Source organism: Argentina silus (genome assembly GCF_951799395.1).
Source record: "Argentina silus genome assembly, chromosome: 12".
Taxonomy (NCBI): Eukaryota; Metazoa; Chordata; class Actinopteri; order Argentiniformes; family Argentinidae; genus Argentina; species Argentina silus.
Genome location: NC_139666.1, coordinates 12,265,496 through 12,292,093, shown reverse-complemented (window position 1 = coordinate 12,292,093; position 26,598 = coordinate 12,265,496). Strand labels below are relative to the sequence as shown.

Below are 26,598 nucleotides of genomic sequence, written 5' to 3'. Positions count from 1 at the left end.
AGCAGTCAGAGAGAGAGAGAGGAGTTGAGTGTGTGTGAAGAGAAAGGGGCTGTGGAGAACTTCCCTGACTTTACCCTGCATAAGGCTTTTCTCCATTGGACATGCTGGCTGTCTGCTACTCTTTGGGATCTAGTGAGGAGATTTCTGGGCACAGCTGTTGACAATGCAAGGAAGGGCTACCAAAGTTCCTAAGAAGGAGCTGGTGATCGAGTCTCCCCAGCAGTACAAGAGCTTGGCTGGAGCAGAGGCGGAGGTGGAGGCAGTGCCACAGGTGGTGGTAAGTCATGAATGAGCTTAGCTTAGGTTATGCAGTTTAGTGAGACAAAACAAGTGAGACAAACAACAATAATGTAACTATGATTCATGTATTTTTACACAATGAATATGTGTAGGGTTTTACTTTTAGACTTCAAGGTAGGAGCAGAAACGGTTGTGTTACTTCATCAAAGCTCGTCAGTTCTATGGACATGGTTGAAAATCTGTGTACTGTAGCTCTCTGTTAAGATTCTTTATTGTGGTCTCGTTGTAGCAGAACTGTGGTAAAGCAGGTGCCTGAAAGCTCTGAGTTGGCCTTTCCTCTCCTCGCTACGCAGCTCCACAGCTTGTCTGAAAATCCACTGCGCTTTTATCAGATCTCAATTATTCCACACAATGGTGCAGGCTCGCATTTCAAAAGTGCTTTGTTGCACCAGTGGAGAGGAACCGTGGACTTGGCTGGTGCTAAACACAGCTACATGGACAGGAGGAGGGAGCGCTGTACTGCGGTCCTTAGACTTAATTATTGGATCCGTCTTGTAAAAGTCCCCTCCCCAGCTCAAAAGTCATTCTCAATGACAGGTTGAATGTGTCACCTTGTTGTGACTAGTCTAGAGGAGGCTCCTGGATTACACTGAACTGTGTATTGAACAAATTTGAATAACCAAATGTATCGTAACGTTCAGGCGTCACTGAGCCCCATTGTTTCAGTCTGAAGAAGTTGTAGTGAGAGGTGCATAGATGGGAGGGATGGGGGAGCCAATGCCCTGTGGAAACACAGCTGTCAAAGTGGAATAGAGTTGTACTTAAAAGCTCTGCTACTAAAGCAGCTAGTTTTAACGTTTTAGGGTTTGGTGGGTTGGTTATCCAGCTGCTCATCCAGATGTTGGAGATGATGCAAATGGCCATATTGTATTTCTGTATAATGAAGTACAGTAAGGCCTTGGTCACCAAACTGTCCTGTAATACCAATGTCATGTAATATTGAGAGTGGACTCGGTTGATTCTTGCCAGACACACTTGCTTAGAACAAGGGATAGTCACCCTGCAATGTCACTGAGGCTCACTACCCGTCATTGTAGGACCCAACAGGTGTTTTTCAACCGATCTTGAAGAGTTATGAGCATGTGTGCTATTATCTCCAAGGCCAAATACAGTGAGTTGTGTGCAGTATGAGAGGAAGAGGATCAGGGCCGTTAGTGTGGCAGGACGCCGGAGTGCAGTCAAAGCTGTGGGCTGACAGAATGACTGAGCTCCCGTCAGTGAATAGACATTTTATTGTCCAGTGTTTATGCTGTGGTTGGCCTGGTCTGGCCTGGTCTGGCCTGGTCTGGTCTGGTCATCAACATACTGTAGGAATATGGAAACCCTCAATGCTGATGTAGACGATGGGAGGAAGCAGGATGACAATAGGCAAGATTCTAGTCACGAGGGAGGGAGTGGGCTCAGGAATTCTTCAACAGTCAGAGGTGTGGTATTAGGGTAATATACTGTCGTTATTTAACTTCCGGTTTTCTGAAGTATTATAGCCACTGAGTGTAATGAGGATTTTGGGGGGTTTTGAAATGATATGGGAAGAGTGGTGTGGATGGAGTGGTGAAATAATCCATTGTTCCTCAACTCTCTGAAAGCACTGTATTGTCCATTGTTTTTCACAGTGGGTAGTGTGTTGTCTAGCTGTGAAGGCTGATGATTGACTCAGACTGTTGTAAAACCTGTCACCTATCACCTGACTTCCAGGTGTGTCCAGAGGGTGTTTGGAAAAGTCCCAGGTTTCTGATAAGGTTTCTATTGGCTCCCAGGGTTAGGGTTAGCGTTAGGGTTAGGGTTAGTGAACTCTGGCTGATAGTGAACTCATGTAAACATATGTGGCTCATTCAATGAAGATTTACCAAGTTTGTTTTTATCGTCAATGGTATAAGCCAGGACATGAGCAGGTTAATCCCTGTGTTCAGGGAGCTCTGTGTTTATGATGTTATGAAGGGCTTATGCTGCCTCTATGACAAGTAATCTGTGTTTAGCAGTGGGGCCCCACACACACCAGCCATCCTGCTCTGTCATCTTAGCGATGTGGAGTTATCAGCCACCAGAGGATGAACACACTCACACACACACACTCACACACACACACTCACACACACACACTCTCACACACACACACACACACACACACACAGACAAAGGGAAGGATGACAGAGACACGCTCTGCACACGGGCAGACAGACGGTCCAGGTGAGTCAGGTAAGATGATTAAAGACTGCTGGGAGATAACAGTCCAGACATATGAGCTGTGTGTGTGTGTGTGTGTGTGTGTGTGTGTGTGTGTGTGTGTGTGTGTGTGTGTGTGTGTGTGTGTGTGTGTGTGTGTGTGTGTGTGTGTGTGTGTGTGTGTGTGTGTGTGTGTGTGTGTGTGTGTGTGTGTGTGAGCGTGCGTGCGTGCGTGCGTGCGTGCGTGCGTGCGTGCGTGGGCGTGGGCGTGTGCACTCATCCTCTGGCGGCTAATAATTCCACATCGCTATGATGCTACCTGCAGGCGGGTATGCTTGGACTGCGTGTGTTCATGCGTGGAAAAGCCTTGTCTCCTCTGAAGAATGTCTGCCGTAGCTTCAGGCTCACAACAGAGAGGATGGCACCTTCGTCAGTGCCGGGTACTTGTCCCCAGGACAGTGTCAGGGACAAGAACAAAGACCACTCCAGTCAACACTGTTAGGTGCTGTGTTATTAGCATGGCCTCTAGCAACACATATTTAAATGGGTTATTTTCCAAGACTCTCCCTCTGAGATCATACTAGTATTATCAGTCCCAGATGTGGAGGCAACGTGCAAACTGTACTGTAGCTCAACCCTCAGACCTGGCCACACTCTTCACTTCACACTTCACTATCTTTCATGGCACATGAACTCACACTTACTTTAGCTCTGTAGCCACGGTAGTATCTTCTGGAACTGTCGAGAGCATATGTCAGCTATCCCAAGCATAGAACTAGAGCTGTAACTCTAGGGCCGCTACAGATTTTGAAATATGTATCATAAACCATGATATACCATGAATACAACATCATCATAGCAAAACCTCTGCTCCTATAGATTCGTTAGGTGAAATAGACATCAACATTGTCACTAACGGATGTTCTCATCTGCCCTGCAGCACGGTTGATGTATCTTATGGAAATCAGCTGCCTGGTGTGATACAATCTGTACAAGCAGAATACGCTCCGTGACACGAAAAGGCTACAGATTAGCTCAGGAATTAAATCCTCATTCTTATCTGTGACTTGTAGGACATTATGTTGATATGAATAACAATGCAGCACAGAGCAGGATGGCTTTCAAAATAACCAGAAAGTAGATTATATGATGTTCAGGTGTTACTACTAGTGTAACTCTCCATTTTTAAAAAAAATATGTTTTTTACAGAAGGTGAGATTTAATGAACGTTGTCATTGGATATCACTGCATTTTGTGTAAATTAGGTATAGTGTTTAGTTAGTGGTAGTAGTAGTACACCACTCTTCAGCGACTGCACCGAGATGTGTGCTAGCTGTCAGTGAGATTAGGTCATAATGATCCTCCCTTCTCTGAAGCGGATGTATTCTCTGTGGGCGGCTGCAGCCCTCATAGGCTGTCATGGTGTATCTAACATATAGCATGTGTGAGCACTGAGCACAGGCCTCAGTAGTAACCTCTTCTCTCAGCTCAATTTACAATAATGTCTCTACCTCTCTGTCTCTTGCGCCCTCTGTCTCTCAGTGTGAATCAGCTATTTCCAATGGTGTATGTCAGCTTTGAAACAATGTCCTCCCTAATGCAAAGTTATAAATGGCACCTCTTCCATATCAGTCCTTTGGTCAACACAAGACCAAAACCTCAAATGATAGGACATGCTTAATCTTTGCCTTGTAATGAAATCCTTGTCTGGAATGGTGAAGTTTTGTTATTCCATCTGCAGTGCATTGGGATGCTGTGCTCTGTCAAGTCAGCCAGTTGAGCCCAGGAGAGTGTTCCACTGGTATCACTTACCTCAGATTCCCCCCCATCCTCTACTCCAGCTCAGTGACGCCTTCACTTTCCACAAGCAAAACAGTTTCCACTTTTAGTGCCCTTTTGGTTTGACACAGTTGCCTCAAATGTGAGCTGTCACCACTCTGCTCTTGAGAGCCCCTCTTATTCACTTTTGAAAGGATGCTTTGAATAGTCTCCTTGGTGATTATCAAATCCTCCTGGAAAGAGAATTATACTGTCTGTATATATTCAGACAGATATGGCAACTTAGCTTGACTTGAATGCATACTGTGCTGTGACCATCATCTTGATTTGTATCTCTTAATATACCTTCCACGTCAGGATAACATGTATGCTGTGTCATTTGTGTTTTTGTAATCCATGTATTATTAACAGGCCATGTGTTGTGTGTTCCCCAGGTGAAGCCGAAGGTGATCGAGCCATTGGACTATGAGAATGTTCTGGTCCAGAGGAAGACCCAGATCCTCAGTGATGTCCTCAGGGACATGCTGCAGTTCCCCCTGGAGGACTTCCAGGTGAGTGACCAACTAGGGCCAGGGCCATAAACCATTTGAGTAAAATTTTGAGAATAATCCAAGTAACTGTAGAGGTTAGGATGAAAATATCTTATTGACATTAACTGAAGGGAGGATTTCATCATGAGATCTAGATAAATACATTCTCCACACTAGCTTAGCATGTAAAACGTTCTCATTAGTGTTATCTGTTCAAAACACCATTATTCCATCTCCCACTTGCATGTTTTCACTGTTGTATTTATTTTGATTTCATACTATTTCCCTGCACCTCTCAGGCGCCTCTCAGGCCCACGTTGTGAGTGTAGGGCGAGGTCATCCACTGAGGCTTTCCTCGTGTTTATATCCCTCAATACTGTAGAGGCGAGGGTCAGGGGCCATCTGTTTTATTGGCTCATTCTGCCTCCTGTGTTGTGACAGAGTAAGGGTTATCTCCAGCCCCATTCAGCAGGACACACTCACTCAGACTTTCCATCAGTATTGTGCGTGTGTGACGACCAGGGTGGAAACTATGAGATGGGATTCTGGCCTGGCACCGGCGCTTCAGGAAGTGAGAACACTTAGGAAGATGTTCTTAACAGTGGCAAGAATGAGACGTATATCCTCCAAACCTGATCCTTCCTCAGTGTCTCACGGTCCAACAGAGATTTTATAGAATAGATACAGTATTTTACTGTTTTTTGGTCTCCTTCTATTGAGAGCTTCCTTTGTTCCACAAGTCATAATGACTTTTACATCTTTCCTGTTGGAGAATAAGCATTTTACAGAAGCGTTATATTTCCTAGATTTATTAAACATTTTAACTGGTCTCTGCCTCATGGCTGTAAAAACCAGGAAAGAACAATACTGGCACTTTCTTGTGGACCCTAAAGCTATCCAAAAGTTTGAATAAAACAAATTATCTCATAGTGATATTACTGTACAATATATTTCAATTCTCACGTCCTTTCAATACCCTACTCAAATTCCTATTTGCACAGTGCACCTGTACTCATTTTGCGCTCTGTGCTTTCCAATCAATCCTACACACCGTGAAAACAGTCCATAATCTCTTATACAGTTTGCAGAGAGTTGGAAAAGAGAGTGAATGAGAGCAGTGTAAACAGAGGGTAGGGCAGGGGATTGGGGCTGGGGCTGAGGGCCGGGTGTGTTCGTGAAGGCCAGACAGCTGGAGTGCTCCGCACAGTTACAGCCAGGCAGCCTTGACCATGTCTCTTGTTCTCTCATGGTGCCTCAGTGTAACTCTCTCTGTCCATGACATACCAGTACCGCGTACAAACGGCTCGTTGTGAAAGGAGCGACAGGTGAACGTTGAAGACACTACTATGAATGAGCCCAACATCTGTTTCGTCCTCAATAAATCTCGAGCTCTTCTTAAGACAATCTGTTGTATCCGTTTGTGTGTCAGGACCTTTGGATTGTGGACACTCACAGTGTGAGGGGTGGGAGGGATACTGGGGGTAAACTGTATCTGGAGTTGTTTTACATGCTGGCACTGATGAGTGTGTAGTGATGGTACCCTATAAATCTAGGGTTAGCAGAGCACATCTGACCACACTGCCTGGGTCTGTCTGTGGGCTGTTTCCAGGCTGGTGTGTAAATCCTATTGTTGGCAGAGCCTCAGCTTAGGAACTGTTTCTACCTCCTGTAACCACACACACATGTGTGCGCAAGCGTGCACGTACACACACATGCGCTCGCACACACACTCACACTCACACACACACACACACACACACACACACACACACACACACACACACACACACACACACACACACACACACACCCCCTCTCCCCCATGCTTCTCATTGGAGGTTGTTATCAAATTATATCTCAAAGAACAGGGACTTAACTGTTTAGGAAAATAAATTGGGAGACAGTGTTTACATTATCTCCATCTGGATTTGATCAGCGAGCGCTCGCCTTTAGGAGAGCCAAGCACTGGTTTCTCCTGTTGTCTTCTCAGGGAATTTGTCTGGGATTACTGGGAGAGGGACCTTCCCTCCACTACCCTCCCCCCTCCCCTCCCCTCCCCACCCCTCCCCTCCACCCCTCCCTGCTTTAACTTATGTCCACTGGCCATAAAGCCTGCAGCTCAGTAAGAGCTGTCACTGCATTTCAATCCCAGGTATGTCCAGACATGATTCCTCTTCCTATTGGACCGATTTCAGCATCACAGGATGGTTTTAATAAAGCACTACGTATGTTTTTGATAACTGGATTCTATGAGGACAGGAGGAAATATAAGATAAGAAATGTAATGGTAATATCCGGAATACATATGGAAGATTCCTGTCTGTAGTAGGCTTAGGTTATTTATCATCAGTGACTGACCCCAGGATGGCCAGGGTCTTATGAGGGATATGGAATGCCAGCAGCTCCTTGCTGAATGCAGCTGTATCCCAATCATATTCCCAGTGTTTCCTGCTGCCCACTTCCTGGCTCCCTCTGGCCTACACGCCTGTTTGTTTCTGCTGCTTAGATTACAGAGATTACCATCTCCCAGCAGGAAACCTGGGCCTGGGGAAGAGGAAAGGGGGAACCTCAGGTTTACAAATAGGAGCTCCACTCTGCATTGTATTCACCACTGGCAGAGTGTTAAGAATGAGTTAACACCAGGCAGGGAAAAGGCCGTGCTCAGCGGGAGGTCCTCCTGACCTCAACCTTATCACAATCTCACTGTATTGATTATCAATAGAACTCTACTGTGTGTCTATAGATCAGCTACAATGTTTGAACGAAACACTTCCCTACCGACAGCATTCACCCCCATTCATTATTTTAGGACGGCCTGACTGTTACCTGGAACCCTGTACATTACCATTAGTTTTAATCTCCTGAATGGAGCACTTAACCCAGATGACCAAGCCTATGGAATGGGTCCCAGTGACACCTAGGGAGTAATTTTTCAAGAGAATCATCTCCTATTTTTTCATGGCACTTTATATTGTATCATTTTTGATGTAGAGGTGATGCTTGGTGGTGATATGTGAACAGTCATTTTCATATTTTCAATTCTCTTCCTGTGTTTTGTGCATTCAGAGTTAGAAAATTAAGCTTCTCACGACCTCATTGTAGTTTTGTGTCTCATTTCACAGTCTGTGACTCAATTCAAGTTTAATTGGAGTGCTGCTTGCCAGGCCCTGCTGGAAAAATCCTGCTTATATGTGTCTGTGAACGTGTAGAGATAATGACTATAGCAGAGCTATTGGTTAGGTTGCACAGGAAAAGCACTTGGGATTTATTACGGTCTTGAACTGCTTACCTCACTTTTGTACCATTGCCCTAATCTTAAAATATGCTTTACTGTAAGTCAGGTACCTCATCATGTTTACTTTTGACTTCAGCTTTAAAAGGATATGAGTCAAGTGGGGAATTTGAGGTTTGTTATTGTTTGGTTGTGCTTTTGCTGTAGTTTGTTTCTCCATCACTCATGTGGGGTAAATTGAATCTGCTGTGTCCTCTGTGGTGATGTTTATTTTCTGTTTCCTGTACTTTAAAGTTTGTTTCCGCAAAGGGAATCTCCATGGGGTAGAATGCTGGAGAAGAGAGGGTGACAAAATGCTTCCTCTAACTGTTGTTATCAGGAATCTCAGTTTAAGTGAGATATATCAAACAGGCCTCACCAGGGAGCTGAAAACTAGGCTACAGTGCACTCGTATCTGGGCTGAACATATTTGAAGAAGGAAGAACAACTAAGGGGAGTTTAAACAATATTTGTTTTTTATAAATCTTTCCACATACTGTCATCATCAAGACATTATTAAAGTCATTTTGGTGCATTTTCAGGGGTGAATGAGATGCCAAGTGAAAGGGAAAGATTGTCGAAAGACGAAGATTGACATACTGATTAAGACTACTGTCTTGTTGTTTCTTGGTGTTGATTCCGGTGGTTTAAAGTTGATATGCATTGGTCCAGTAGGTGTATCTTATCTGTCTGTGTTACATCACATTGGTATGTGCCCACCAGGCTGCAGAGTGAAGGAAGTGGTCATTAGCACGAACAGCAGGAAGGCATTAGAGGTGTTGAGACACTGAGTCCAGCTCCCCTGGGAGCCCCCTGTATTGTGCTGTACTGTAGTCAGTGGCTGAGGGCCAGGCCCAGGGTGTGTCTGTCCGTCTATGGGTCCTGGAGCTCAACAATGTGGAGGAGCGTCCTGCCTTCAGCCTCCCTCACACGCTGCCCTTTGACCCCCCCCCACAGACCTGAGACCATTCTCTAGCATGGAATAATATTTGGATGAGCACTCGGTGAAATCATGACCAGCTGGGCCCACATACTGTAGGACTGAGAACATGACTCAAAGTCTGTTTTGTGTCATGATTGAAACATTTCAGATGTACCTCTCTTTCCGTTTTCTGTCTTCATCTATCATGATTCATATTTGTACCGTGTTTTGTGTTGTTGTAGAAAGTTTAATTTTCAAAGCATCCATCAATGATTTTTTCCAAATGCTGCCTGGGCCTGTATTTGTACTGATTCACTAAGATGCGATTCTTTTCAATGCATAGATTTCAACTTTGAGACGCCAAGGAAGAACTCTCTACCCCACAGTGCCTGAGAATGCAGAGAAGGACGCTCAGAGTCTGTTTGTCCAAGAGGTAAGATCCCACTAGTGCAATAATCCTGTAAAAACCTAACCTTTGTCCTGCGAATGCAGTGGTTTTATTGAAAGTTAGTTGTTGGCATTGAGATGTGCTATTCCTAGCTAGTATACCGTGCAGCCACTTTAACAAGGTACAGTAATACAGAGTTTCAAATTAGTTCTCGACCAGCAACTGACTTGGCATTGATGAACTGTATGTGGCAGTCCACACCAGATCAGTAGAAACACACTGGACCGCAAACACACACACACACACACACACACACTTGAGGTCTCTGAAGATTTCCCCATCGGTTATAGAATGTCCAGCCAAACTGAGTTTCCTTTTCACCTAGCACATATTTTGTGACACAATGGTGTTTTATTGTTCAGTAAAGGCAAGCTGAGAAATTATGCCTCATTACTGGACATTTACTTCAATAACATCTATTCCAGCCAGGAGACTTAGAACTGATAAACTTCCAAAGCATATGGATGGTTCTTCTCAAATGTCTGGTATGCCTAATCACACCTCTGTTTACAGTGGTGCCTGCCTGTACCAAGCCTTGTTAATGTCTTCTGCATCTCAGTGGTCTTAGAATGGATCAGACATTGACTTGGCAACAGTTGGCAACAGTCTGTCCGTACATAGTCAGACATCTTATCTTTCACAAAAAGTACTCCTTAGCTGCACAATGGTTTTACTGTCCTGAATGGACATTTAACGGGAACAATCACTCACTCAGTGTACAACTATGTTTCTGTAAGCAACAGACAACTGGCTGCTAACTCTGTTCATCTCTCAGATCAAAGTTCACTGTATTAGGGAGTCCTGTCTTAAGCCTTGAAAGAAATTCTTCCTTTTGGTCAAGTGCAATATTGCATCACCAGGACAGCTGCAGTACAACCCATCTAGAGCCTCTCTGTTTTCCATTACTCTTCTGATCAGATTGCAGGAGGACTCCCCTGTCAAATCATTTCTAGTAAACTGCACGCCTCTCTGTATGAGTAACATTCTGTTGCTCATTTCACTCAAAGCTTTAACAATGAACAGATGTCTCCCAGAGACAAAGAGATAGAGAAGTCCTTCCCTCCCAGTTTGGACTGCTGCGCTGCTCAAACGCCTACTTGGTCCTGTAATCCTGGGGTGAAGTGTCACACACACGCCTTAAACTGGCCTCCTCTATCACAGCCACAGACAGTGAAAGCAGCTTTTGCCTGGTCGGTGGCATTCCTCACTACAGGACTGGCAGGCCCCTCAAATCAAACTAAAGTGTCCAGACATAACATTTATGTCAATATTCAGCTTACCATTCCGTTAACCATACCATTCCATTCATGTAACATGTTGGTTTCTCACCTTTAGAACTATTAACTCTGAGTGCTATTTGCTCTTTAATTCCAAATCCTGTGTCTTTAGTGTCTGCCAACTATCCGCTCAAAGATGAGCTTCCCCCCTTGATCCCTCTTCCTCTTCCTGCAGAAACGCTAATCTGATTGGATAGGGAGCAAAGGATTCCCAGAATGAAGGGCTGTTTCAGGAAACATTAACGATGCGTTAAGAAATGAAGTTCATTGCCCCAGAATATAGAACCAAAACGTTGTTGTATGTGGTTGTTTCTGCTTTCATCCCCCTTTAGAATAGATGTTGAAAGGTATTAGATCCCACATTTACAAATTCTTTGTCTCCTTTTTTCACAGTGCATCAAGACCTACAACTCGGATTGGCATGTTGTTAATTACAAGTATGAGGACTACTCTGGAGATTTTCGGCAGCTTCCAAAGTAAGCTTGTTATTGAGAATGGTGTCTTGACAGCACTAATGTTGTCATAAGTTCCTCCTGGGCAAATTAGAACAGCTACACTACCCTCTCAAACCAAAACACATACACACACACACACACACACACACACACACACACACACACACACACACACACACACACACACACACACACACACACACACACAAGCACACACACACACTCTTTTTCCAGTGTCAATGTCAGAATGTTGTCAGTAACTTCAATCACCTTTTGCTGATTGTTGAGGAGATGTTGGCATGAGTGCATTATAGGGAAATGCAGGTTGTATGTTCTAACCCACAATAACAATAGACTCCTTCCTCTTCAAGCCACACTCTCAGGCTATTCCTGAGGATGTAGTCAGTGTGGAAACCACCCCCACAGTTAGAAGGCTGTGTCGTCAGTTCCAACTTCTCTCCGGAGGAATATGGTTGTCGCTGTGGTGGAATTTAGACCTACAAACAAAGCTTATGTGACCTTGATAATTGCTATTGATGTCAGTATCCCTTTTGTCACTGTGTAGAGTTCATGGAAATGGAAACAATAAAATATGGAATCTTTGGCAGGACACACATTTCGCAATGTTTCTCTTGTCTACATGAGTTAAAGCCTCCAATAACAATAGTCCATGTTCAGCACATTGTGTTTTATTCTTGAGATCAATTCATAGCCAGCCATTCAAAGGATAGATACACTAAATCATGTTTGTTGTTGGTCAACAAAAGGCTCAGTGAATGGCATTATCTGTCCTTGTGTTTTACAGCAAAGTGTCCCGACCAGATAAACTGGCCGTCCATGTTTTTGAGGTGGATGAAGATGTTGACAAAGATGAGGTACGTGAGCTTTTAAATATCCTACAGTATCATGGAATGTTACAAATAACCAACCTTTCAGTCTAACCATTATTACTTGCTCCTAGAAGCATATAATAGAATAGCTTTTCTTCTGAACTCTCACCTGCCCCATCACAAACCATCTTAATTTTCCCTCAGTTGACTCTGTCTATGACTTTACTGTAAATACCTCAGAGGCGCGGAACAAATAATCCTCCACATAGATAGAATAATTAACAAGGTTTCCATGATCCACTCACAGTCGAGCAGGCTCTCCTCACTGCCAGAATGACGGAGGTATCAGATGACGGGATTCATTTTCTACAAGGACCCTCCCTTTCCAAGAACACCGCTTCTGAGCTCACAAGCACCATACTGTATAAAGTTTCAGTGATTAATTCAGACTAGGAACTGATTTGGCTTTCCTGTTCCAGTTCCACTTAAATGTTTCTGGCAGGAGATCAAAGCATTGTTTTGTCTAAATGGCTCATTTTAATGCAAAGTATAAAGTGCAATTAGCAACAGGACTTTGTTAGCTGGCTGATCAGCCTGATCTCATGCCGATAGGGACGCGTGTTCCGATTGTTCATGCCACAAAATACGACCAATGTTTACGTATGTTTGACCATGTGAATTACGAATTGCATGGCGGTTAGGCAGTACTAGGCATTAACTTCGAGTGGTTAAGGTTAGGGTAAGTCAAATTTTAAAAATAAAAATAAAAAATAAAATGTAGTGTCCCAAGCGCGCTTTGAGTCAGCAACGTTCGGGTTAAGCCAACCTCCTTTGTCTGCGAACCTGATGATGCACTTCCTCCCCTCCGTGTCATGCATTGGTCGTTTTCTGTGGCATGAACAATCGGAACATGTGTCCGTATCTCGGGGTGAGCAGGTTGGCCTGGCTCTCAAAAAGGCCTTGGGTTCTTCTCTCCTCTGTTTCTCATACAGAAGTGTGCAAGGCACCAGACTTCTCACAGTCCAATCTTTGGCTCCCTCTTATTTCAGGGCTTTGCATTCTCATTTGTTTAATTTTGAGAGTGCCTGATTATACAACTGTATAATCCTTAGGTCTGTTGGTCTTGGAATGGCTTGTGGGGCCTCACCCCAGGGAGGCTATGGGGTCACCTGTCCTAAACCCAACCCTGGGGGGAGACTCTGGCTCAGTGAAACTCAAAGTGACTGAGCTCTCCAGAGCGTGACACAGGCAGTTTGAGGCTGTTGATAGATACTGGTGTGATCCTTTTATCTATCTTCGAAACTACTTGGATCATTATCACTCATGTTGACATTTATTTGCATCTGTCGCATTATTTACTAATTTGCCAGTGATACAGCAATGACCCCTGCAGGCACTCCATAGTTAAAGGATCAATAGCAAAAGTACAATGACTTGAGTGACCTCTCTCAATGCATGCTCTGCTATAGCACTGTGATTAAGGTAAAGGCATTATTCAGCCCAGTCGGTCAGATCACCAGAGGTCAGGGCCTGAGCTGCTCAGCATCACAGTGATTATTAGATCTGACAGGGGAAGGAGGGGCTTTCATTCAGAGGGCCTGATGACAAGACCCCACCCAAACTCACCTCTCACCTTTCTCCCAAATCACTCTCACCTCTCCTTCACCTCACCTCTCCCCCACCTCACCCTTCACCTCTGTTCCACATGGATGTGTAAGAATATCCTCTGGCAGCCAAGAGCATCCTAGCTAAAGAGCCCGCTTACCAGGGAAGTGAGACTGATCTGGCCAGATGATAGCTGAGGAAGTGAACAATTTCTCCTGAAATCCCCCAAATGAATTCTCTCCACACCCATGTCTGTCCAGGTATTCAAAGACAAAAGCACACACTAGGGCAGCTATTATGACCAACTCTATCACATGTATGATCAAATGCATCATTGATTATGAAATGATTGTGCTCTCTATTGCACCTTTGGTTTATTGATACAACAGCTTAGTATCTGGTCGATATCGATGTTGCCTGGCAACATTTTGAGGAGCTTTGGGGTTCACTAAATGCAAACACACATAATTTGTCTGATTCTCAGGGGGCTGGCGTCTGTTAGCTAGAGGATGATGAGTGGAAGCAGCCCTGAGCGTTTCCAGACCCTTTTCAGATGAGTCGACGATATCCTGAAAATATTCTGCCCTCTGCCAACACTTTTACAGCTATTTTATTATATGAAAGAGAGGGAATAGAAATCAGCTCAGACAATGCTGTCTTGAAAACCCATTAATTATTGTTGATTTTTTTTTTTAAAAACTGTCCAGGTCAATAGTGTACCACTGTAGTCTGTCGAAGAGAAGCAGCTTTAACACTCTGGACATGTGTTCTCATCATGAGGACCTGACAGAAAACAGGGCTGTTGCCTCATCTCCTTTTCCCTCACTACCCTCCTAATTGATTTATTTGTACAGATCATTATGCCTCTGGAAGCCCTCATGGGATAGAAATGGTAGCCATGCGTGCTAATGCATGTTACTTGCCAATGAATTACGTGGTTTCATGGTATTTACCTGACAACTGAGAGACCTCTGAGATGATATGGTTATGACTCGGGGAAGAAGAGAAGAAGATTTATTTGAGTTCATGGTTCTAGTTTGTTGAATGTACTGGCTGCTTGTTTGGAGTCCTAGACAGACCTACATCCAACTGAGGTTTCTCTCATCTTCTCAGGACGGTAGTGTTTATATTGCAGTTTTTTTTCAAGATATTACAGTTTTTTTTCCAAGATATCTTACCCACAAGATCAAGGGCTTCTAGTGAATGCAAAATTTTGCTAGGTTTTGGCAGAGAGTTGGTACAGCAATATTTTAATGTGGTGCAGTGTACAAGCTGTCATCTTGAATGTGTCTGATCTCATGCCTCTACCACTTCCAGGACACAGCCTCCCTAGGTTCCCAGAAAGGAGGCATTACCAAACATGGCTGGCTGTATAAGGGTAACATGAACAGTGCCATCAGTGTCACCATGAGGGTGAGTGATTCAAACAATGATGATGACACCCATTTCTATGAACAGTGATTATCTTGTGTGCCAGATGTGTAGTGATGATGAGTAGTCATTAATTAAATGTGGACAGTGTTGTGTCTCCAGTGACAGAAGGATGTAGGTCTCTGTCAAGACCCAAAGTCAGAGGAACTGATTTTCATTATGTTGAAGGCGGTGACTTCCTATCCATGATGTTGTAATTTTCTGTGCCAAAATCGTGCTTCTTAGTCTCTAGTAATAGAAATGTGTTTCTTTGGTGTTTTTTCTCTGATTTTTCCAGTCTTTCAAGAGGAGGTATTTCCACCTAACCCAGCTGGGCGATGGCTCCTACAACCTGAACTTCTACAAGGATGAGAAGATCTCCAAAGAACCCAAAGGAACCATATTCCTGGACTCCTGTATGGGTGTTGTTCAGGTAAACTATCTGATGTACCCCAATTGACCCCAAGTGATTTGGCTTCGATAAACACACTAACATTCTATGGGATAAGCTGAGTCCACATCGAGTTCCAAAAACCTTGAAATACAATTTCTTATGTGTTCATTTTCATAGATAAACTTGAGCATAAGTTAAAGCTAGCAACAGGGGATCAGTGTTGAAATGTTTCTCCCTGTAACACTGGGACCCTTCCCCATTCATCAAGCTCCTACAGGGCTGAAACCTGAGCCCTGTCTTCCGCTCCCCCCCTCTCCAAGGTCATCCTTTACTGCTGACTCTCAGCTGCTGAAACAAGGTGAATGCAGATGTCATATATCCATGCACTTTACTGCAGGCTAGCAATCAATACCACATGCTAGCAGACAAATGTCTCCCAAGACGGACTGGAAGCATCATTATCTGTCTTTTACACAAATGGAAGGAAAGGTCCTGTTTTTCCTGACCAAGCATTCAGCTGACATGAATCAGATCAAATGGAGTGAAATGGATGAGTGGGCTTTATGGGGCCATAGGAGAGGGAGGGTCCCCTGTGAGTGCGGGGGCGGTGGAGGTAAGGGTCTGTGTAGCTTGGTCTGGAGGGGACCTGGTGGTGAATCTCCCTGGAGCATGTATGCTGACCCTGGCCCTTCCAGAGCTCTCATTGAACAACTCACCCCCTACGCCCCAGCTGTCTGACACACTCCATTTGAGGAGCCATAAGATAACAATCCACCTCCTGCTTCTGTCCACTCAGATGGGAAACATACTGTACCAGATTCCCCATCTCAAGTCTCCACAGAGAGGGAGGGACCCTTCTTCTTGTGATCATGGCTCTAAAGTCAGCACCATTTTTATTTTATTTTGGTGAGCTGTGTTTGGGTGATAGTAATGTTGATGAATGTCCCTCCTTTCAGTTGTCACTTCTCTTCCCTCCACACTACACTGGCCTGTGGTACATTCTGCTGAGGTGATCCACTATTTGGCAAGATAATGTGCTTCTAATTCTAAACCACAACAACTGTTTGGAGTGGATCTGTAGTTGATTAACTCTGCAATCATTGGCATATGGAGTGACGTCATACTGATGCCTCAGGCTGCTTCAGCACGCTTCGCCCTACTCTTTCATAAAGCCAACACTCACTCACCACACTTACACATGCACGCACGCGCACACACACACACACACACACACACACACACACACACACACACACACACACACACACACACACACACACACATTGAGGCGTTCCACCTGACATCCCTGTGGCCAGCCAGCTGCTGGTTCTCTCCTAAAGAGGACCTCCTTTGTGTGATCAGAGGTCTGGTGTCCTGGGAAACCCTTTTTGTTTTCTCTCCCTCTCCAGAGAAACGTCTCCAGCCGTTACCTTTAACCCTGATCATAACCCCTCCCTCCCCTTGCTCAGACTTTCCATGATGAGAGAAACGGAGGTAGTGTCCAACATCTCTCCCTCCCACTCTTCGTCTGCGTAATGTATGGAGTTGGGTTACCAAGGATTTGTGCACTAAACATCAGCCGAGCATATTTAACTAATTTGCACAGTTAGGGGCCTAATAGCTTAAGGGGGGAGTTAACGTCGGAGTGAAATCACTAAATAGCGCCTATTAGTATCTAATATACCACTCTGGTACTCGCTAGCAACCAGCTGTAACATTGATTGGCTAGATGGGCTGTCAGTCAACCACCAAAGAAACACGCCTAGTCAATCCTGATGCAGTCTGAGTAGAGGAAAATCTATAAATGAATTAAAGCTGACTTAAACTTAAATCAACTTCGAAACGTGAGTTTGTGCTAAGTTGTTGTTACTCTGACATAACAAAAGCATTGAACAAAAACAATTTCAGTCCGACTTTAAGGACTCATAATTGAGAGAGATGTGGCCCAGTCCAGTATAGTGGTTATTTACCTATATCTTAAAGCACAGCACTCTCATCCAGGATCTGCTGTTGTTATTGAGTTATATTTGGAGAACTCGTTCAAGTCCTCCCCTCTGTCGGAGCCTGATTATTGGTCTGTTGATGATGAGTCCTCTGTGTTTCCTGTCCCAAACACCCCCATATCTTCTGTGTACTCTGCTGGCATAGAGAATATGACCCTCCCTCCCATTCCCTCCCTTTTGGCCTTACTGTAATAATAAGCATGGTGACTGAAGCATTGCCCAGTGTTATGTGGTCTTTTATTGGACTCCCACTCATGGCTAACTCAGTTAATGATTTATAGAGAAATGTTCTGGCAATGTTGTGAGGAGGTTGTTTACACAACAGTGGAATTACTGGAACCTGGATCTTTTAGTTAACTTTATAACCATCAAAGCCCAGAGGCGTAACTGGAGTGTTTTGGTTATGGAGGCAGATTGAGTCGCTATTGCTGGGAGGTGGATTATGTGTTTTAGAGACATGCGACACCTGAGACAGTTACATCACTCTGATTGGGGGGGGGGGGTCATAAGTCAAGTCCACAGCTTCGTCCCAGAGCTGCTGACTCCACTCAGCAGCCTCAGTCCCTTTATAAGACCTCAGCTCCACTCCTGGCAATGGTGGGCTCTTTGATACGCATATGGAAGTACTTTCTCTCTGTCTCGCACCCTGCTCTGACGTCTGTATGCTCTCTGGCTTATGGCAGACTTATAGTCAGCTATGTCTGTTTCTTCCCCTTCCACATCTTTCTAAGTCAAAGAAAGACTTTTTGAAGCTTTCACAAATATAGGAAATATGGACAGTGATATTATCGTTGTCAAAATATGGACACATACCAGTTTTACTGGTTCCATCTGTTTTCTTACCCTTCGGGACACTTGAAATATGCCAGTCTGTTGTGGTAGTATTCATAAAATCTCATGTCATGGCAAATAAAAAATTTGCAATTTCCAATGAGGGAGAGGATAGATGTTGTTTCGAGAGCTAGAGTTAGGCTCTCTTCAAAGTGCCATAAAACGAATCATAAAACTAAGCAGCTGCTGCCTTCTGGTAACTTGGTGACTTTTGGATGTTAACTTTGGATGGTGGATTGGAACATTTTGTTTGGACCTGCTATATTCATAGTTAGACATTGTTTTGCAACTGTAAGAAAACACCCATACTTGACTGACACGCACTCACAGTATTTTTCACGTACAGGAATTTCTCGTTTGTTAGCAACTGTTCTCCAGTGTTTTCCTCTTGACAATGTGGTTCTATTATTGTAGTAGACTGTAGCTCTCTAATAAAACTGTGTTGCTATTTCTAACTCCCTCACTGAAATTCAGCATTGCCTAAAACAATGATGTTGTCACTGAGCCCCCTTTCCTCCTCTGTGTCCTGTGTTTATAGAACAACAAGGTTCGGAGGTTTGCTTTTGAGCTGAAGATGCAGGACAAGAGCACGTACCTGCTGGCTGCAGACAGTGAGGGTGAGATGGAGGACTGGACCAACACCCTCAACAAGATCCTCCACAGCAGCTTTGAGATCGCCATGCAGGAGAAGAGGAATGGGGACATACATGATGGTGTGTGTGTGTGTGTGTGTGTGTGTGTGTGTGTGTGTGTGTGTGTGTGTGTGTGTGTGTGTGTGTGTGTGTGTGTGTGTGTGTGTGTGTGTGTGTGTGTGTGTGTGTGTGTGTGTGTGTGTGTGTGTGTGTGTGTGTGTGTGTGTGTGTATGTGTGGTGTGTGTGTGTGTGTCTGTGTGTGTGTGTGTGTGTGTGTGGTGTGGTGTGAGCGTGCATGTGCTCGCTCTCAGTGAGTGAGTTCATGGGATCTGAGGTAAGAGCAGAGACAGGGAAGGGAATTATATTTCCGTGTGAATCCTGTTAAAACATCATCTACCTTTTTTCTCAACAAAGCCTTTGTACAGGGAAAATGTGCTTCTCATAGTGTCAGTAATACAAAGAAAACAGCCAGGGTTCACCTAAGTACACTAGTCTGCTTCTCAGGGAGAGGAATGTGTAAATAGGCTTGTTCTGCAGACTAGAATCTGCCATAGAGGAGACATGTCTTTGGCTTACATCCTTTCATACCACTTAGTACAGAACACTTATGTACAGAACACTCATGTACAGAAGTGTTGTCCCATGTGAAGAATCACAATTGATGATATATAGATAGCATACAAAGGTAATGGATAGTAGCTGTGTCAGAGTGACACTAAAACATCCTGGAGCTAGATGATGGAGACAGAGATGGCAGTGTTATAACAGTGTTATAAATGTACAACAGACAATGGGCAGTGACATCGCTGCCCATTCCCCGTACGTACCATACTGCACCCCCCCCCCCCCCCCCCCCCCCCCCGTCTCCTCCAGACAGTTCTCTCCGAGTCCCAGTCTGTGGTGTGGTGCAGAAAGGGAGTGGACCAGACCACCCAGGCTTTTAATACTCACCTCCTGTCTGTTCTGAGGCCTGTGCCAGGAGGAAGGAGCCTGAGTGCGTCGGCACAAAGAGCCCCGCTAATCTCACTAACCCCCCCAGCTTTTATTAATCACGCTCTCTGCAGGGGGAAAACAACCCCGCTCTAAGGCCTCTGGTCTGGGATCTGGGAGCACAACATCAGGGCCTGGTCTGGTTCTCGGGCCCTGACTGATCTCATGACAGTTTAATCACTGTTTACTGTACTTAAGTGTTAGTGAGTGATTAAGGAGAGGTGTGGTATGACGATAATCTATAAAACTGGATTTGTTTAACCTTATTTTGGCTGGTTACCAATGGGTACTCTTTTTTTCTGCCTAGATGACGATCTGGGAAAGGCAGACTCTTCCTCTGGGAGTATGGACAGCTTTCAGGTAGGTCCTGTTTTCACAAATGGGCTGCCCAAGCGTGAGGACTCAGCCCCTGTTCATGTGAGACAGAGTGTAGTTGCACCATGAAATCACTTCACCATGGGGGGTAGTGAGCAGTGAGAGCAGCCCCCACCACACACATGGGTTTGATTAGCTTATTTTAACTCATTGGTTGTGTTTAGATATACACCTCCGTTTATAACCATGTCGAATGAGACATACACTCATTTAAGGCAGCTCCTGGCTCCAAAAAGGCAACTGAAGCAGGAGGAGAACCAAAATCTGTTTTATTTCTCAGAAAGCTACAGTATGAGATTTCCCATGGTCATTTGCTGAACCACTGAGTGTTTGTGCAGACTTCATAGGCTGTGTCTCCAGTAACAGCTTGGGCTCTGAAGTGGACATCTGACTGGCTCTAAGGTGCACATGTCCATATGGTAGCCCTGAGGAGAGGCCTATAGATAATCCATGTGTGCATGGAAACTGACGGTAACAGTTAGCAGACCAGAAGTCTGACAAACTGCCTGACAGGCGCTGCTGTGGTGGCACCACCTGACTTAACCATTGAGTCTGCTCTCTCCTGATCAGCACATGTAAATTTCAATTTCAGATGGACAGAAATGAAGAGAATATTGTAGTCCAAATGATAAAAGCAGGTCAAACTGAATACCCTTTTCTCAGGGAATTGTGCTGGTTGAGAAAGGTTGTGGTTTGGCTGTATATAAAAATTAATGTTTTATTGTCTTTAGAGTGCTCGCGATATTGAATCTAAAATGAGGAATGAGACCAGATTGAAGCTGTTCACCTTGGACCCTGACACCCAGGTTAGTAAATACAGTGCTCCACTGAGTGTCTGGACAACCCCCTGTTACAAATGATGATGAAAAACCCTAAGCTCCTCTCTTTTTGTCTCTTTAGAAACTCGACTTCTCAGGAATTGAGCCGGATATAAAACAGTTTGAAGAGAAGTTTGGCAAGCGCATCTTGGTAAATTGTAATGACCTGTCTTTCAACTTGCAAAGCTGTGTGGCGGAGAATGAGGAGGGACCAACAACAAATGTAAGTCTCATCTCCTTTGGTTCTCCATGAATAAGAGTACATTTTACATTCACACACATTCACACACATTTTTTGCAGTACAGTGAAGAACTGTATAATACTAAAGTAGAGCTTCTGCAACAATGAATGGGTTAACTTATAAAGAGAGGGGGTGGAGGGAGGAGGGACATTTCTGGTGTATGTCATCCCTACTGTTTGTCTTTGTGGAGAGGGAGGACTGGTGTTGGCATAGTAACCAGCCCAGAGCTACAGTGATGGGGAAGGATCTGTCTAATGGTGACTGGTTTCCTGCTGTCGCTCTCAGCAGTCTGTCCATTAGAGAGGGAACATAGCCCTGCTCACAGATACACAGAGCTGACAGATACACACACACACACACACACACACACACACACACACACACACACTGAGATACAGAAGAGACCTGACAGGAACAGGCACTAGGCAGAATTACATTGTCATTTCAGCTCAGCAGTGTATGACAGTAGAAACACTTTTTAATTCAAAGTGCATTACAGTTATGATCTGCATAGAGATATAGAGAAGTAGCTCATTCTCCCACTGTGAATGTTGGTTTATTAACTAAGAATGTTTGTTTACTACATCAACAAAGAGGTTTACTTGTTGCTTCTTCTCCAGGTGGAGCCATTCTACGTCACCCTTTCGCTGTTCGATATCCAGAACAGCCGTAAGATCTCGTCAGACTTCCACGTGGACCTGAACCACCCATCCGTCAGACAGTTGGTGGCCAACCCCAGCAGCCAGTACATAAATGGGGGCGGGGACGCCTTGCTGGGGGCCCAGAGGGTGGTCCACGGTCTGCCGGAGGGGACCATGCAGTACCCCAGACAGGTGAGAATGGGTTCATTATACCTCACCAATGACTAGTGAGCTGATGGAGCAGTAGAATGTGTATTTGGTAAATCAGAGGCTGTGTGTCTTTGTCCTCTTCTCTTCTTGTTACGATTGAGCTGCCCACCCAGCTGAGTGTTCCAATGAATTCATGTACTTCCATATACGGATTTAGATCTCTGCTTTAACTGGCCTTCTCTCTTCACAGGGAGTGTTTTCAGTAACTTGTCCACACCCAGATATCTTTCTGGTGGCCCGCATTGAGAAGGTCCTTCAGGGGGGAATCACACACTGTGCAGAACCCTACATGAAGAGCTCTGACTCTACCAAGGTATTGTCAAAACCAGACCTCAACACACTCCATGGCCCTCATACTCAGCAAATTTCATTGGATAATTCCACATGATAAATGATAAAATCATCCATGTCCTAAGTGCTGACTGGTTAAAATAACACTATAACCAAGAATTGGCTGTACAAATCTGGTTATGGACCATCGAGGAGATACGGCGAGCAGTAATGACATTCAAGAGAAAAAATATGAAATGCATTAGCAGTGAGTGTGTGGATAGATTGGCAGGCCTCTGGGCTAACTTAATAGGATCAGCTGGAGCGCTGAGTAGCATCCCTGTCTGTGTTGTTAGAACAGTGTGGGTCCATTCACACTCTATTCCTCTCTCCCACCAGGTGGCACAGAAGGTCCTGAAGAATGCCAAGTTAGCCTGCGGCAGGTTGGGCCAGTACAGGATGCCTTTTGCATGGGCAGCCAGGTACTGTAATGGGTGCTAAACTGAGCTGACACTTCTATTGTATAACATTGTAAAACATTATCAGAAAAAATATTTGATTGAAAATGTATTAAAATTCATATTGGTCTATCAAGCAACATCCACTGAATACTGTATGACAGTTGGAAAGACTATATATGTTTATAAACGGAACATGTTCTGGTCACTTGTCACCAAGTTGATTTCCAGGCAAGTAAAATCTGCTCTCCTTTTGACACTTATAGTTATAGTTATTGTGAGTTTCGGAAATAGCTTTAGTGGCCACAGTGCCTGGAAAAAATAATGAAGGTGTCACAGGATGCTCAGTTTCTTTCCAATGGACTACAGTACATTTAGAGAACAGCTTCTGCAGGAAGTCTGGGAGCACTGAGATCTATCCCAGGCCTGTGGAAAAACCCATTGACAGAAACATCAGAAGTCCTGTGTTCATAGAAGCACTGGAAACAAAACTGTGTGACCTGACAGGTTTCACTGACTCATCTCTCCTCTCAGGCCTCTGTTCAAAGACGCGTCAGGGACACTGGACAAGAGCACTCGCTTCTCTGCCATCTACAGGCAGGACAGCAACAAGCTTTCCAACGATGACATGTTCAAACTGCTGGCAGATTTCAGAAAGTTAGTACAGTAACACTGCTTTTTTTCATTTTTTCTATGAATTGATATCTTGATATCATTTAAGAAATGTCTCTTTCGTCTGAATGATCAAATGGTTAATATAGTGGGTATTTGATCAACAAAATCCTCTTGGAAAGGTTTTTTGGCTTAAGTCTAGATTTTGATGGGTACATTTTGAACCACAGGTTCTCACATTGAAAGCCTGTTAATGTTTTGTCACCTTTGCAAATATTTGGTTCTCCACTTTGGTTCTGTTCTGTTCAAAGGGTAGTTTCCAGGCCGACTGCCTGGTTTTCATTCGCTCCTAGGTAGATGATAACAAAGGCATTAACCAGTGCTTATTTTGCTTCTTCTCCGCAGGCCAGAGAAGATGGCCAAGCTGCCTGTAATCTTAGGAAATCTAGACGTTACCATTGACAATGTTGCCCCTGACTTGACAAGTGAGTTCTCCAAATTCAACACACACCACCAACAGATGAAAGATATTTCTTCTCCTCAGATCAGATTTGTCTCATTGTCTGTGTGATGCTTATTTGGTTTCCCCCCTGCCTGTTCTGTGTGTGTAGATTGCGTTACCTCATCCTACATTCCTGTGAAGCAGTTTGAGACCAGTGAGAAGACCAACATCTTCTTTGAAGTGGAGGAGTTTGTGCCGTACATAGCCAAGTGCTCCCAGCCTTTCACCATCTACAACAATCACCTCTATGTCTACCCCAAGCACTTGAAGTATGACAGCCAAAAGTCATTTGCAAAGGTATAACCACAAACTTTGACCTAACGCTGTTATCATGGTCCAAAAAAATACATTTACATACATTTTACAAACCTCACCAAGTCAATTTCCTGTATGTGCATATATACATGGCCAAATAAAAGAATTCTGATTCTGATTTACATACATAAATTCTTACTTATTACTTATGGAGTCAACCTGTACAATGACACTGTATGGTGTGAAAATCGACTGTGAAGGCCTTTTACTTTTCTAACTTTTCTAACATAGAAACTGAGCCCTAAATTTGTAGCCAAGCAGAACTGTGTACCCCGTAGTGTCTGTAAGTGGGTCAGCTTTGTTCTGTGTGTCTGTCCTCAGGCTAGAAACATAGCTGTCTGCATCGAGTTCAAGGACTCGGATGAGGAGGAGGCTGTTTCGCTTAAGGTATGCTCCTGCTCATATGTCTCCTGGCTGTGTTCCAGGACCCACCATGTCATTTTTAGCAGGGGAACAACATACCATTTACTGTGGATGAGTACTAACTAATCATTGTTGTTAACCCACAGTGCATCTATGGCCGACCAGGAGGACGCTTGTTTACCAAAAATGCCTTTGCTGCAGTATTACATCACCAGCACAACCCAGAGTTCTATGATGAGGTAAGACATTTCAGGCCAATGTATACATACTGTACAGCCACAGTAATGAGTGGTGAACAGATGAAGCAGTAGCATGTGTATTTATTAATCCTGAGGCTGTGTTTATCTTCCCCTCCCTCAGTTTAAGATTGAGCTGCCCACCCAGCTCCACGAGAAGCACCATCTGCTTTTCACCTTCTTTCATGTCAGCTGTGACAGCAACAGCAAGGCCAGCACCAAGAAGAGAGACATGGTGGAAACTCAAGGTAGAACCAGGCCCCAGACACAGCCAGACATGGCCACACAGCTGATTAATAAATCCTTCTAGATCCAGCCTGAATTAATCTCTCCTGTATACTGTAATGTGGCTGATTTATGCCTGCGCCAGTCTTCGATCTTCTATGTTATCTCGGTCCTGAGTGCTGTTGGGTGTCAGTGGCTGTGCTGACAGACTGGTCTCTTGTCCCTGTTCCCAGTGGGTTACGCCTGGCTCCCCTTGCTGAAGGACGGCAGGGTGATCATGAATGAGAGTCACGTCCCTGTGGCTGCCAACCTACCCGCCGGCTACCTCAGCTGTCAGGAGGGTGTCAAGGTATGGCTCATTCTCACAGGGGCACAATGGGGGCTGGGAGAGAGGGTGAGCTATGTGTGGGTAGAGGTTAAGGGTGTATATCAATAGTCTAAAATGTTCCTTTAGTGGTTTGCTTAAATAGTTAGGAGAGAAGAGGAGAGAAAGTCATGAGTCATGACATTACCTCGCTGTAAATAGAAGTTGGCACTGCAGTGATTGGCTGTTGTCAGCCTCAGGGTTGTGTCAGAACTAATTACTGCTAATTAACAAAAACTTGGGCTTGAGCTTTGATGAACTCTTCTCTGAAATGCACTGAATAATATTCAATAAGTTGCTTATGCAATATGTCAATGCAAAACATGAACCCACCTTTGAAGTGTATTAACTCTAGACTTGTTTTAAACAAGTAGTACTTAGTAGAAGTACAGTAGTACTTGTGTTTTTATGATGCTTAATACTTGTTTCTGTCTTATGTAGCAGCATTCTGGTCCTGAAATCAAATGGGTGGATGGAGGCAAGCCTTTGTTTAAGGTGTCTGCTCACCTTGTCTCCACTGTCTACACTCAGGTCAGTATTTCACAAGCATAAACCAAGAGTTCACCATTTTCCTACAGCCAATGACTCTCTACGGGAATCATGTCCTCATGTTTGTGTGCTGTTATCACTGTGATTAACTAGTGATTATTAAACACAGTGATTTTTGCAAGTAAGCAGTGTTGCATGGAGTTGTTCTTTACACTACCTATCCAATAGAAATAGTTTCATTCAGTATACTGTATATGAATATGAGATGAAGATCAACTCTCCTAATTATTCTACCTTATTCCCCTCCGTAGGATCAACATTTGCACAATTTCTTCCACCACTGTCAGAGCTCAGAGTCTGCAGCCCAGGTGTCAGGAGGAGAGCTGGTCAAGTACCTGAAGGTAAGGCAGGGAGAGTTTCAGTTACAGCTCAGTGGGTACGATCGGAATGTGAAACTGAGACATGTGACATATGTCATATAACTGTCCCTGTCCCCTGTCTCCCCTCTGTGTCTCTCTCTCTCTAATGACCCAGTTGTCACTCATCACTCAATCTGGCATCGACCACACTGTCTGATTTCCTCAGGATGTTTCGAAATCTGTGCTTGTTTACTCAGACATTGGTGGGACAATGCTAA

The 26,598-nt window shown here is 44.3% G+C and overlaps 1 protein-coding gene across 6 annotated transcripts in view; it reads left to right on the top strand.

Annotated features, from left to right (window-relative positions):
- The window catches only part of LOC310813402 (dedicator of cytokinesis protein 9), a 74,271-nt gene that overhangs the window by 30,106 nt on the left and 17,567 nt on the right, over positions 1 to 26,598 (top strand). For 2 of the 6 annotated variants that reach the window (XM_083682379.1, XM_083682375.1), the window contains exons 1-23: positions 35 to 277; positions 4,677 to 4,793; positions 9,309 to 9,398; positions 11,084 to 11,166; positions 11,951 to 12,020; positions 14,898 to 14,993; positions 15,289 to 15,423; positions 18,757 to 18,931; positions 20,149 to 20,201; positions 20,948 to 21,022; positions 21,117 to 21,257; positions 21,897 to 22,109; positions 22,318 to 22,440; positions 22,797 to 22,879; positions 23,390 to 23,512; positions 23,873 to 23,952; positions 24,079 to 24,266; positions 24,606 to 24,671; positions 24,794 to 24,886; positions 25,008 to 25,131; positions 25,342 to 25,457; positions 25,914 to 26,003; positions 26,273 to 26,362. In XM_083682379.1, coding sequence (XP_083538505.1) covers positions 164 to 277; positions 4,677 to 4,793; positions 9,309 to 9,398; positions 11,084 to 11,166; positions 11,951 to 12,020; positions 14,898 to 14,993; positions 15,289 to 15,423; positions 18,757 to 18,931; positions 20,149 to 20,201; positions 20,948 to 21,022; positions 21,117 to 21,257; positions 21,897 to 22,109; positions 22,318 to 22,440; positions 22,797 to 22,879; positions 23,390 to 23,512; positions 23,873 to 23,952; positions 24,079 to 24,266; positions 24,606 to 24,671; positions 24,794 to 24,886; positions 25,008 to 25,131; positions 25,342 to 25,457; positions 25,914 to 26,003; positions 26,273 to 26,362 — 2,538 coding nt within the window. In that variant the 5' untranslated portion in view covers positions 35 to 163. Of the gene's footprint in view, positions 1 to 34; positions 278 to 4,676; positions 4,794 to 9,308; positions 9,399 to 11,083; positions 11,167 to 11,950; positions 12,021 to 14,897; positions 14,994 to 15,288; positions 15,424 to 18,756; positions 18,932 to 20,148; positions 20,202 to 20,947; positions 21,023 to 21,116; positions 21,258 to 21,896; positions 22,110 to 22,317; positions 22,441 to 22,796; positions 22,880 to 23,389; positions 23,513 to 23,872; positions 23,953 to 24,078; positions 24,267 to 24,605; positions 24,672 to 24,793; positions 24,887 to 25,007; positions 25,132 to 25,341; positions 25,458 to 25,913; positions 26,004 to 26,272; positions 26,363 to 26,598 lie in introns of those variants that run through there. The other 4 variants (XM_083682378.1, XM_083682376.1, XM_083682377.1 and 1 more) reach the window with 2 other exon arrangements.